The sequence below is a fragment of the Solanum tuberosum genome, unplaced genomic scaffold (assembly GCF_000226075.1).
Source record: "Solanum tuberosum cultivar DM 1-3 516 R44 unplaced genomic scaffold, SolTub_3.0 scf00104, whole genome shotgun sequence".
Lineage (NCBI taxonomy): Eukaryota > Viridiplantae > Streptophyta > Magnoliopsida > Solanales > Solanaceae > Solanum > Solanum tuberosum.
Window position 1 is genome coordinate 138,415 of NW_006239030.1, and position 14,060 is coordinate 152,474.

Consider the following 14,060-nt stretch of genomic DNA (forward strand, 5'->3'; position numbering starts at 1 on the left):
CTTCAAATCCAAAAATCGCAGCTATATATAAACTCAATCAACCTAGTGTTTTCCGCTTCAACAATTAGCAATCAACATTATAATAAAAAAGTTTCAATAAAATGAAGATCTAAGACACAAATCTACAAATTTCAACCTTTTGACCTTCAACATAATTTTTAGAATAATAAATTAAAAAGAGAAAACACAAAAAAGTTTTAAATAATATTTTCAGCTGTCAAACGCGTGCACATCACCTGTCAATATAAAGTGGTTGTCACTTTTTAAGGGGGTAAAAATCTCAATTTTAAACAGTATAGGGGGGGAGGGGGTGATAGGACTCTCGTAAAAAATAGGTGTGTAGTTGAAAATTCGATCATAGTTTAAGATGACATTTGACCATTTTCTCTTTTACAAATATAATTATGTTTTAAATTGTGGTCCTTCAAACGACTATTTCTGCACTTTCCCTTTTTCAATCTAGTTGAAGTTTATTTTCAAGAAATGATGCAGATTTTGGTGAATCCAACTTTGGGTTAACACTTATCAACAACCTATATATATAATTATCACAAGCATTTTACCATTACTAGTAATAACAAAAAAATAAAAATAGCGCTAATGATTTTCAATTTTGCGGTATTTCTGTGTTGCCAAAATGCGACTCTCTATCCTCTAAAAATAATAATTAAACAATCCTTTTGAAATGTGTACTAGAGTCAGTTACCTCCATATCCTATAGCTCGTCTCTTCCGGTGAACCAAAACCCTAACCCTAACCTGAGTTTTGATCCTAAATGGAACCGGCGAACGACGATGACCACCGAGCTAATGGCTCCGACCACAGCCATTTGGCTAAGAAACCTAAGCTGTCCACCAGCTCGTCTTCTCTCATTACGGATTCCGAAATACGTGAAGAGTTCTCCCATCATCAGCCCGGGATAGCTCGTATCAATAACGGCAGCTTCGGTAGCTGTCCGGCGTCCATCATCGCAGCTCAGAAGCATTGGCAGCTCCGTTTTCTACAGCAACCCGATGACTTCTTCCTTAACCATCTTCAGAAGCGGATTCTTCATTCACGGACTATTATCAAGGATGTTATTAATGCGGAGCACGTGGATGAGGTATCTCTTGTGGATAACGCTACTACTGCTGCTGCAATCGTTCTTCAACATGTTGGATGGGCTTTCGCGGAGGGACGTTTCAAGAAGGGAGATGCTGTGGTCATGCTCCATTGTGCGTTTCAGGCTGTTAAGAAATCGATTGAGGCTTATGTCACCCGTGCTGGTGGTTCTGTGATCGTTGTTCATTTGCCGTTTCCTCTTCGTTCGGAGGAAGAGATTGTTGCGGAGTTTCGGAAAGCCTTGGCTAAGGGGAAAGCGAATGGAAAGAAGGTTCGGTTGGCTATCATTGATCACATTACATCAATGCCGTGTGTTGTCATACCTGTGCGTGATTTGGTTAAGATTTGTAGGGAAGAAGGTGTTGAACGGGTGTTTGTCGATGCTGCCCATGCCATTGGCAGTGTTCCTGTCGATGTTAAAGAAATTGGAGCTGATTTTTATGTAAGCAACTTGCACAAGTGGTTTTTCTGTCCTCCTTCGGTTGCCTTTTTGTATTGTCGGAAATCACCTGTATCACCTGATCTACACCATCCTGTGGTGTCTCATGAATATGGTAATGGTCTAGCCATTGAAAGTGCATGGATAGGGACGAGAGACTACAGCTCTCAGCTAGTTATACCTGAGGTGTTAGAATTTATAAATAGGTTTGAAGGTGGGATTGAGGGAATTAGGTTGAGGAATCATAAGGCTGTGATTGAAATGGGACAAATGTTGGCCAATGCTTGGGGAACATCGCTTGGCTGCCCTCCTGACATGTCTCCAGGTATGGCAATGGTTGGTTTGCCTGTTAACCTTAGGATTCTCAGCGATAAGGATGCTTTAACTTTGAGAAATCATTTGCGTGACCATTTTGGGGTGGAAGTCCCAATTCACTACGAGGAAATAAAGGAATGCTCGGATGGTGATGGCTACGTGACAGGATATGCTCGGATTTCTCATCAGGTTTACAATAAGGTTGATGACTATATAAAGTTGAAGGATGCAATTCTTCAGCTTGTGCGAGACGGAGTTACTTGTAAGATGCTTCCCTCAGAATAAGAGGTATCATTGTGCTTGTACAATTCTCTCTCCAACACATGATTGTTAATTAAGTGCACACTAGATATCTTACAAGTTTGTGTGCTGTACTTCATGTTTATTGTCATGTGCATAGTGTCATGTTTCTTTCTAGTCACTTAAAACAAGATGATGCTTCCAAGGATAGAGCAATGAACCATAAAAGAGAAGCTTCTTGTTCCTATATTTAAATTATATATCTTATATATGAAGTGTTGTGATTTTATTGGAATAGTAAACGAACTAGACTGTTGTCTCCTTAGTTTTGCTCTGTTAAAGTCTCATGTTGGTGTTGAGTAATGAGCTGTTGTCTTTTTTTTTTTTTATCTTGCGCATCCAAAGGATAGGGACTGCGGGTTTCCCTTGTGATAAAAAAAAAATCGTGTACTAAGTGATCCCAATAAGAATCGGTAGTTCGTTTATGTCTCAACATTGAGGATGTTGGATTGGTATCGGCATTGCTGATGCTGAAATAAGTTACTTTAATTCCAAACAATCTTAATTGTACTAAATTCTCATGATGAAAATGATATGTACTAGATTAGTTGATTTTTGATATTTTTTAATTTCCTGTTGATTGTAAGCTCATACTTCACTTCTCACTTTAAGCAATTTTGTTGCGTCTTTGCTTTGGATATTTAAAACACTGAAACTCCCTTCTATAAGAGGTAACCAAAAAATAGAGAATTTACAGAAAGACAGAAGTTCTAGGGAAGTCACCCAATCTTTTATACAAATAAGAGCCTGATGGGTATATACCAAAAAGACATTAAAGATAGGATGCTATGCTTTATGTGCACTAAAACAAGCTCTTTCCCTTCAAAGATCTTCCTTTTCTCTATCCTCATAATATCTATGTAAGTGCTGATAAAGCAACATCCACGATCTGCTTTTTCTCTTTTCCTCTAAAGGCCCAAGTAATAGTGCATCCTTCCCATTTTTTTGAATGATCCTTTGTATCCGGAACCATCTTAAAAGCTTCCACCACAAGAGTGATGCTATATAGAATGCAGTAAGAGATGATCCACGTCCTCTCTCAAGTGTATACGCAGGGACATGTTATTTTCTCCTTGTATGGTGTCAGTCAATCCTTACCTTATGAGCTAGCATTTGAAGCTGATTTAGGATAAAAATTTACTTTTATCATTGTATTAGAATTGTGCATTCATTTTTTTGATATAAAGAGTCAAACACATTCATGTTATAGGTTTTATTCAACGTGGTCCCCCATGTCATATGTTCATGCTTCATGTTCAGCCCTAGGCATACAGAAATTCAAATGCCTTACACTAGTTGAGAGAATGATTGTTGTGTCCCTATATGATCTTTGACATTTCTCACATATTAACTAGCTTTTGAGATTGAATTAGGCTCAATGTGTTTCCTCAAATAATCTGTTTGCATCAAGTGTGTCCTTACTTCTTGGTGCATATACTGTAGTGCAGCACAGATGGGGCAAACCGACTAACTTACATTGCACTAAGTTAAGTGCTTCTCAAGATGACTTCTACTAAATTGCAGTAGAGGAGCAAGAGAGGATGATGATGAGATATTTTGACTTGTAAAGCATCAAACATATTGTGGATTGGACAATTTTTTTGATGAAAAGACGATGTGGTTTCATTGTGTACAAATAAAACAATTGTTTTCTAGATTATTGTTGAACTCCTAATTTGAGATATACCCCAAGGTGTGCTCTTGACAAGAAGAATCCACTTAGTAGAATTGGAGAGGGGCAAATCTCTGTCGGATCCAGCTTGACAAGTGGCAGCCCAATACAAGGTTTGTGGAGTCAGGGGCCAAATTGGAGAAAAGGAGAACTTTGCGCCCTATTGGCCCAATTCGGATTTCAGAATCAGAATTAGTAAAAGCATATCCAAACCAAACCCTGATTCGGTCAATGTTAATTCTTGAAACTGGAGAACCAGATACTTTGGAAACTGGACCTACTAAGGGTTAGAAATTGAACCAACTGAATGGATATCCCTGAGATGTGAGGGTAGCCTCTGAACCATATGGGGTGTGGGTATGGAGGCCAATCAGGAACCTATGGTTACAAATGGAAGGAACTATGTATATCAAGGTGGGCAATGGAAACAAAACTAAATTTTGGAAAGATGGCTGGATAGACCAAACCTCTCTTAGGGAATTTTTTCAGATTTGTTTCTAATTTGTGAGAACCCTGATGCTGAAGTGAGTGACTGTTGGACAGAACAGGGATGGGACATATCTTTTAGATGACTACTTAATGACTGGGAGGTGGAGAGGGTGGCAGCGCTACTGGGAAAACCAGATGGAATGAATATAACGACAACAGCCACAAACAAGATCCTGTGGAACAGAGTAAGGATGGAGTCTTTTCAGTCAACAATGCCTACAAAAGAGGACTGGACTACAGGGGATGACAGGGGACCCAAAATATAATTGGAATTACTTTTGGAATAGTGGTATTCCTACAAAAGTAAAGTGTTTCACCTGGTTAGTGATAAAAAGAGCATGTCTAACACAAGAAGTTCTAAAGAAGAAAGGCAGTTGGTCCCTGGGTGTTTTTTTGTTCAACTTGACAGCGGAAACAAATAACCATCTTTTCCTGCATTGGAACCTGTTTCTCAACATCACAAGCATGAACTGGACAATGCCAGAACATACATCAGATCTGTTGAGCTGCTGGATTAGGAGGGGAGGCAGTAAGAGTCAAAAGAGATGGTGGAAGCTAATACCATCATGTGTATGGTGGTCAGTCTGGAGAGAAAGAAATGGAGGATGTTTTGAAGATAGGTCCAATTCCATTCACAAAGTTAAATGGAATTGTAATTTGTATAGTATCTTTACTTTTTTGGTGTTAACAACTTTGTATAGATGATATAGATCAAATTATAGATTTGATTGGAAATTTGTAATTATCCCTTTTTGGAGGTAGCCAGCATATATCCTTAATGTTGAAGAATACAACCTTACTAGTTTCACAAAAAGAAGATGTGGGGTAGCCTGTGGCACGTAGGAAGCCAATTTAAGAAAAGAAAAGAGAAACAATGATCTCACCTATGCATATCTAATATGACACAGGATTAAATGAAGCAATCATATATCTGGCACTACAATTCATTGCTTTAACCCTTTCACCCCCTAATTTATGTTTTTCATTGTCAAAATTTCTCTTTTCCTCTGTTGGTCTACAGTAGATGATACAGAAAGCTAATGCCTTTGTATTCAATGTCTTCTCTGGTCTACAGTATATGATACAGAAAGCTAATGCCTTTGTATTCAATGTCTTTCTCGTTTTGGTCATTGCAAACATCTGCATTTTGGTGGTTTTGTGTCCCCGAGAACGATTTACTAGTATATATATTGAGCTTGCCCAAGTAGGTTCTCTCTTGATACGCGTTCACAGTCTACAGTAGATGATACAGAAAGCTAATGCCTTTGTATTCAAATGTCTTCTCGTTTTGGTCATTGCAAACATCTGCATTTTGGTGGTTTTGTGTCCCCGAGAACGATTTACTAGTATATATATTGAGCTTGCCCAAGTAGGTTCTCTCTTGATACGCGTTCACAGTCTACAGTAGATGATACAGAAAGCTAATGCCTTTGTATTCAAATGTCTTCTCGTTTTGGTCATTGCAAACATCTGCATTTTGGTGGTTTTGTGTCCCCGAGAACGATTTACTAGTATATATATTGAGCTTGCCCAAGTAGGTTCTCTCTTGATACGCGTTCACAGTCTACAGTAGATGATACAGAAAGCTAATGCCTTTGTATTCAAATGTCTTCTCGTTTTGGTCATTGCAAACATCTGCATTTTGGTGGTTTTGTGTCCCCGAGAACGATTTACTAGTATATATATTGAGCTTGCCCAAGTAGGTTCTCTCTTGATACGCGTTCACAGTCTACAGTAGATGATACAGAAAGCTAATGCCTTTGTATTCAATGTCTTCTCTTTTTGGTCTTTGCAAACATCTGCATTTGGGTTGTTGTGTCCCCAAGAACGATTTACAAGTACATATATTGAGCTTGTCCGAGTAGGTTCTCTCTTGATACGCGTTCACAGTCTACAGTAGATGATACAGAAAGCTAATGCCTTTGTATTCAAATGTCTTCTCGTTTTGGTCATTGCAAACATCTGCATTTTGGTGGTTTTGTGTCCCCGAGAACGATTTACTAGTATATATATTGAGCTTGCCCAAGTAGGTTCTCTCTTGATACGCGTTCACACTAAATTTTCATTAGATACAAGAAGAAAATGCTTTGGGGACATAGTGTACTCATGCAAAATACATATTGAGAAAAAAGACTTTCTGTAGTTCATGTAGGCGGGTATGGTAGTATGTTGTGAAGATTCATTTTCATATTTATTTTGAGTTGTATAACCTGCTTTTAGTTTATTGGATTTGGATATTTGATCAGTTTCTACATTGAAAGCTATGTAGGTAATTTTATTTATTCCTTTTTTGTTTTGTTTTGCAGGAATTCTTCAGATAGTTATTGATAGGTTGTTTCACCAGTTTGTATGGAGTTTTGTACTCTGGAAAAACAAGTTGTAGAAGTTTTCTGGTTATCAAGAATAATCCTTGTAGAAGAAGCATTGTAAGCGGCTAATAAATACCTATTATCGTTCCAATTTGGAAGTAGAATTGTGATTTACTTCGAAGACTTTATTGCTTCTTTTTGGTACCTGGAATTCCTTGACTTTTTCTTCTCTCCTAAATAGTCACTATACGTAAACTCCCTTCTTTTAGGTACATCCTTGCTCCTTAGCTTTAAACAATCTTCTAACCTTAATGAGCCCCTAACTGGCAATTCGTCTGCTACTTAGTTGTTGGCTGAAGATCTCTCCCCTCTTGTTCTACACATGTTCCCGTTTGATATGTGATGTAAGATTTTATCCTCGTAAAAGCACCATTTAAGCTCTGGGAATAGATAGAAGATTACAAGCATTACTCTCTCTTTAGTCATTCCAGTGAAGTGCTTATATCATTCACATTTTAATGTTACTCCAGAAAATTAGTAGACAAATACATTAATAGTAGTCTATTGATAGCTTTTTTTTTTAAATTTCCCCCCCCAAATATGCTATGTTTTCATTCTATCCAAACCACCCATGAACTACATGCTGGAAGAGTTTTCTATATCCGTTTCTCCGCTATTCAGCTTCAACCAACCAATTTTCCACCCTTGTAGTCTAGATTGATGTTTAACTATCTGACGTTAACATGCATCTCAGATAATCAAGTAGAAGAGCGCAGACAGATTTTACGTTCGGTTGGAGAAAGCCAAACAGGTGTCAAGAATAAATATTTTCTCCTCAGCGGGAAGGCTAGATTAAATCTTTAAAGATGCATGAAGTGATTAGAGTTCTTGTTGTCCCTCCGAAGACAGCGAATGAAATTCGAATGAATCAAGTTCTTGTTGGAAATTGTTTTCTTATTTCATTTTTTCCTGTTATTTTTTAAGCAGTAATCTTATTTACTGGTCTTTTACTGCTATGTTTATGTGCAATTTTGAAGAAGGAATGCTTTTGGAAATCTATTATTCTCTAGTAGGCTTGAGATAATACAAAGGCATTATACATAAAGGACCAAGGACCATATAAAAAGTCTAATATGTAATGGTAGAAAATTATGAAATAGAAACATAGATCGTAAATTTTTTTATTTTTACATTTTTTTTTGTCACGATCTAGGTCTAGAGGAGATGTCCAAGTGTGAAGCTGCGTGAGTGTAAGGGAACATTTGAACGTCCTTTGGTGGTTTTACAAATTTTCTCTACTATTCTATATAATCAAATCGAATAAAGGGCTTCAATGCATGTCTCCCACTAACCTTTTATTATATACTAGTATCGACATATGTGCATTATAAGGGCTTACCACCTTTGAAGTAGTATAGAAGTATAGAAAATTGCGGCTAAACCTAGTCTAACTTAAAATAGTTGTCACTTTTTATGATTTTAAATAATGTGTATGCTTTTATCTAATTATGTATATAATTAAATAGTACATTTTATGAATATTAAAAAAATGGTCTCAAAATTAATATATTTCGTTAAAATTAAGAAGCTTGTTAATTAATCTTATTCAAATCCTATCCGAATTTAGTAAATTTGGTTACGTTCTTAATTAGAACTGACTATAATTAAAAGGGAAAATTATATATAATAGCAAACTATTAATTCAAATTAAATGTTATAAATATAGTTTGATTTAATTGTACCTCATAGCAAACTGTTGCTATTTCACCTCTCTCCTGGTGAATCTCGCTCGCCACTCTCGTTCTCTCCCTCGCCTCTCTCATTTTTTTAGACAAACGCAAGTGTATAAGGTGCGTTTGTGTTTGTATAAAGTGAGAGAAAATTGTATATATACATATATTTTCGCTCCCCTCTCCCAGATCTCGCTCGCCACTCTCCCGGATCTCGCGTCTCTCACTTTATACAAAAAATGTAAATTGTATAAAATGCGTTTGTGTTTGTAGAAAGCGAGAGAAAATTGTATATATACATATATTTTCGTTCCCCTCTCCCAAATCTCACTCGCCACTCTCCCAGATCTCGCTCACTCACTCGCCTCTCTCACTTTATACAAAAAACGCAAATTGTATAAAATGCGTTTGTATTTGTATAAAGCGAGAGAAAATTGTATATATACATATATTTTCGTTCCCCTCTCTCCCCTCTCCCAGATCTCGCTCGCCACTCTCCCAGATCTCGCTCACTCGGCTCTCTCACTTTATACAATTGATCTTTTTGTATATGTATACCAAAGCAGATTATACAACTGCTTTCTTTTGTATATGTATAGCGAAATATACATATTTATGTTTGCTATGGAGCGCAATTATGCAAACTTTGCTATAGCATACAAATATAAATTTTGTGTTTGCTATATGTGAAAATTGCTCTATCAAGAAACTAGACGCAATGTTTAAAAACTGATCTGGCCATGTCTTAATTTGAAATCTAACACATTTTATTATAAATCTGACTATTTTGCTAAACTCAACTTTCAGACAAAATTTGGGCCAAACCCAACAGACCCAAAAGACATTTTCTTAAGAAGCCCACCAAAGCCCACTGTTGGAAACCTTTGAATATACATCAGATCCTCTTTTAAGTTCCATAATAAGATGCCGTTAAAATTAAGAAGCTTGTTAACTGATTAATATCAATTCGTATTATTTAATTACTAGCCGAATCTATCCTAATTAAGTTCAAATCAGCTAAGTTTTTGTAATGCAATTGTAGCCACTTTTTTACCAAGTCTTTCAACTTATATTAAAGGGCCATTTTTGGGCCAATATTTCCCTCAAACTTTACAACCCATTTTCCCTTCTTGCTTGCAAACTCGGCAGCCCATTCCTTTTCACCCAATCCAGTTCCTAAGCTAACCCTTCCAGCCCACTAAATTACACCGACCCGGCCCAACCCATCATTTTCAAAAGATCAACAATATAATATTCCCAATCTTAACATCACAGCTGGCAGTAATGTTCACAAGCTTCATCTTAGAAGCAGATGACAATTTCGCAGCAGCCAAACGACGTCTTCAGCAATTCGAGCGGCAACAATCGATTCTAAACGGCAGTGGCGAGCGACGTCAACAATTCCAATAGCAATTGGTTGGATTGGTATGAGAATCAAGCATATTCCTCTGTCCTGGGAGGAATTTTTTATTTTCAAATTCGAAATGGTGGCGAGATAGATGAGGAGAGACATTGCTATGCTTCTTGAATCCATTTTCGTATGCCACTACTCGTATTCAAGTACTTTTTCCCATTTTCGTCTGACTTAAGGGTGGGGGTTTAGTTGATTGATCAAAAATTTGATATATCAGTCATGGTGGTTAGCTCTCTCCTGTTACTGCTTAAAATTAGCAATGAAACATATAATTTTGCTTTGCTTCAAACCCTTCTTCTTGTATATTGATGAATTTGTGTTCAACAATTTATATTTTCAAACTTTACTTTATCTGCAAACTGTTGGCAATTTCATAAAAACCTAATTTGAATCAGTGCAACACCTACACTTTAATAACAACTTATCGTCAATTGAAATCTTAAATTGTCATGCTCTTCACATAGAGAAAGATATTTGAATGGCATGATTAGTTATCCAAATATAGAATATATACATATCATTCCCATGTTCAATGTGTCTTTATGTAGTTCCATGTTGATTTAACAGTAAATTCTTTATGTCTCAACCATTCACCAAAGTCTGTCAATTTTATTATTACCTTCTAGAGTCAAGTTTTGGTCCACAATATCTACAAGATCATTTTGTAACACCTCATACATACAAAGTAACTAGCTTAGTAATACAAGACTCATGAGTTGTTTCATCCATTTTACATTATATATCAAGGAAATATCTAGAATTTTAGGCTTATGCGCCAAGTTGGAAAGAGGAGGACAAAACATGTAGCTCGGGGGACAGGAGCTTGCTGGACAAATCCCAATGCCAAACCCCAACCTCGCGCCACAAGGTGCAGTCCCTCGCGTTGAGCCTGACTAAACCAAGCACTACAAGTCGGTGGTTTTCATATTTGTGCTTTGTATGTATTTGGATCATTTTACAAGTTTCTGACTTTGGGCTTAGTGCATTGCCTCTAAAAGTAAGCAGCATCTGATATTAGATGCATTAGATGGTATATCTATTTTTGTTTCTTTCCTTGTTAATTAGAGCTTCTAAATGGACATTTACTCAAATCTCTAACAGGGAGACGAAAAAACACGAGGTTGAGGAATAAAATACGTCCACGAGGGAATGCAACAATGACTGACATTTTGTTACTCCTCTTGTTTTGTCAGGATGTAGGTTTATGGTTGGAAGAAATAAAGCTTGGAAGCTATCGTCAAATTTTCTAAGAAAATGGTGTTAATGGAGAGTATTTGGAGGGGATGTCCTGTTTCTTTTAATTTTTGATCTATTATCACTGTTTCATTATTTCATTTGAGTTTAGTTTGTTCAAAATAGGATGATTAATCTAGAAACTATTCATGCTTATCTTTAAGTGTGTTCATTGTGATAGGTATTATGGTTTGGCATTAAATGGTTATAATAACATTCATTGAATTCAACTTTGTCTCTTAAGCGATTTTATTTCTATAAGTGTACAATTCACGATCTTGGTTTAGTTCTCTCTTTAAATACCTTGTTTTTGTTCTAAATCACTCCATTTTGGTCAAGCACTTGGTTTTTCCCCTTTGAATTTTTTAAAATTGAATGAGTGTGTTAGTATTGTTCACTGCATCAGTGATTCCATCATAGTGTCATAAATTATCCATTTCATTTGGAAGTTGAGCGAAAATTTATGTTTGGTTCAGTTATGAAAGTATTCGACTTAATTCCCCCTCCTTGTCGTTTTCACTGTTTAGGAGGGAGTTGGACCATCGAAAAACACAAAAATTCTTCATCGATAAATAGGGGTCTTGGAAAAGAGCATTTCAAGTTTAAGAATTTTTAGAGGGGTCTTGAAAAAGAGCATTTCAAGTTTAAAATTTTTTAGAAGGAAAACGTCCTCTTCTTTTATTGTTTCCGAGCCATTGGTTCATTGGAGTTCGCCGTAGCTCATTTTCTGGTGGTGAGAAGTCTTCTCCAAAGCTCATCTTCTGGTGGTAAGAAATCTTCAACTCATTTTTTCAGTTTGCTGCACAAAAAGAGGTAAATCCCTTCTTTCTTCAGTATTTTGATCTACATTTACAGATATGTAGAAATTTGTTTAAGAGTTTTGTTTCTTTATTAGATGCGTTTGTTCTTCCTTTTAAGTGTTATCGATATAGGTTAAACATATATATTGCTTATGTTGCTACTTGCTAGTTGTTACGCTTCTCATGTGGATTTTTGCTTGAAATGTTGAAGATTTGAACCTCTTTGATCTCACTGTTGGTTGCTGCCCGATTGGAATGTCGTACTGATCTCCTCCCTCACTCATAATGATTTAGTCTCGGCCTCTCTTTGTTCCTTCTCCTAAATGTCTTAAGTGTCATATTGTTTTCTAATTGAGAGTTGATACTTATATGCGTGGATTGATAAATGATTAAGAGGGTGCTTGTGGTTATAAGTTTTAATCTTTAAATGTGTTGTGTTGTTTCTTTTATTGTTAGCTTTATAAAAAAAATTTTTTAAGTATTTGAGATGTATCCAGTTTAAATTTTGTTTCATTACTGCCTATGATTGAAACCTTGCTGGTCCCGTATCTTTTTTTATAGTTTCTGTTTTCCACTGAGGTTTGGTTCAAATTAGTCACTAATCACTTTTTTTAAAAAAACAATTTGGACTCGTGGTCTATTTATTGAATGCTCAAACATAAATTGTTCAAAAGCAGCCCTTGAAACCTAACAATAAGAGTCCAAATCCAGCCCAAAAGTGACTGGAATCAGTGTAATAATCACAATAACAAAAAACAAAGTCCTACATTGTAGGGTTTCCAAATTTGATCTTCTGCCATCTCCATCATTTTTCCTCTATTTCAGATGTTCCTTGTGTTCACCCCGAAATTGAGCTTCTTTCTCCTTTTTCTTTTGGTAATCAACTGTCTGCATCCTCTCTGTCGAGGATTAGAGTCGTGTGTTCCAGCTCTGAGGCTCTGTGTAAGTATTCTTTCACTCCCATTCTTCTTTGTTCCTTTCTTCTTGTGGTTGATTCTTCATTATCTTTCAAATGTAAAGGTGGTTGGACATACCCAAGATGCTCCTAGGATAAATTTAACTTCTTGGACATTCATCTGGATGCAAGCTCATTGTCGCTAATCTGGTTCCCATATCCTCATTTTTCCTCTGGAATCTGTTTTTGTCAGCTTACCTAGCTTTGGCTAGTTATTATTCTCACAACTATTTTGCCCTGAAAATTGCCACAAACTAATTTGTAATTGTAATAGTTGTGAAATACTACCCTTTAATGTGGTTCCCCCTCATGTTTGACTCTGATTGACTGTAATCTTCCTTGTTTTAATTCTAATGGTAGGAATGCCCTTTTTATCCATGTTTAGAATTCTCCTTCCCATGTTAGATAATTAATTGAAGCTGTGAAACTGTTGTAATTCTACTTGACTGATAACAGTATTTGTGATGTGATCTGCTAGTTGATTTGCCTCTCTAAAAGTATACTCAATTTGTACATTTAGCCGATTCATCATCTCTTTGATCTTCTCTATCTTCTCTGTTATCTCCCATGGCACTTTCCATGTACTTCTAATTATTTGCTTTAAACTTAATGAGTCAGTTTCCAGCTGAATATTAGAAAATCCATAGTTCCATATGGCCATAGTTTCAGTTTCCATGTTTGTTGCAACTCCAACACTTTTAAAGCATACAATAAATCTCCACTGTTATCTCTTATACAAAAACCATATAAACTTTCCCCTGGATTACCCTTACTGATCACTCATTAAGAATTTTTTTTAATGTGGTTGAAATATGACATAATGCTTTCACTTTTAATTAGAAGACCACTGTTATTTTTATAAGCCCGAAAGGCCCAAACATACACTAGTTATTTTTGTTTTGATTAATTCTAACTTTGAATACTTAGATTTACTTAAATTAAACGATAAAACAACAAATGTTTCAGGTGAAGCTTCACAATGAAAAAGACACTTCAAGAGTTACACGAAGTATAAAGAGAAGAAAGGTCAACAAATTTCCTTCCATTAGCAAAGGAAAAAAAGTTATGAGGAACAAGAAGAAACAGTAAAAGAAATATATAACTCTTGTTTGATTTCTTGAATACTTGTATTTTATTCATTTTCATAGGTAATGTATTTGAGTATAAACACTAGGTAAACAGTTCATTAGTTATTTATGAATATTTTGGTAAATGAATGCTGATTACATTTGATAAAAAAAAATGCATAAATACACTTGCCTCGAAGCAGGGGGAACGGGTAGAGGGGCCTTAGGGAACGGCG

General features: G+C 36.1%; 1 protein-coding gene and 2 long non-coding RNA genes across 4 annotated transcripts; all 3 read left to right on the plus strand.

Annotated features, from left to right (window-relative positions):
* The first annotated feature begins 629 nt into the window (after positions 1-629).
* Positions 630-7,680, plus strand: LOC102586162 (L-cysteine desulfhydrase). Of its 2 annotated transcripts, XR_367411.2 has the most exons (3): positions 630-2,143; positions 6,623-6,742; positions 7,380-7,680. XR_367411.2 is itself a non-coding variant. In XM_006349084.2 (2 exons), the coding sequence occupies exon 1, from the start codon at positions 776-778 to the stop codon at positions 2,138-2,140; it is 1,365 nt and encodes a 454-aa protein (XP_006349146.1). In that variant the 5' UTR covers positions 630-775; the 3' UTR covers positions 2,141-2,143; positions 6,623-6,819. The 2 variants fall into 2 exon arrangements, 1 of the variants encoding a protein (XP_006349146.1); XM_006349084.2 differs by lacking the exon at positions 7,380-7,680 and having other exon boundaries at positions 6,623-6,819.
* A 1,967-nt stretch (positions 7,681-9,647) lies between these two features.
* On the plus strand, positions 9,648-11,158 carry LOC107060922 (uncharacterized). Its single transcript, XR_001473609.1, has 2 exons — positions 9,648-9,915; positions 10,963-11,158. It is a non-coding gene; the product is annotated as an uncharacterized lncRNA (long non-coding RNA).
* A 505-nt stretch (positions 11,159-11,663) lies between these two features.
* LOC107060923 (uncharacterized) lies at positions 11,664-13,392 on the plus strand. Its single transcript, XR_001473610.1, has 2 exons — positions 11,664-11,815; positions 12,628-13,392. It is a non-coding gene; the product is annotated as an uncharacterized lncRNA (long non-coding RNA).
* Positions 13,393-14,060: the final 668 nt, after the last annotated feature.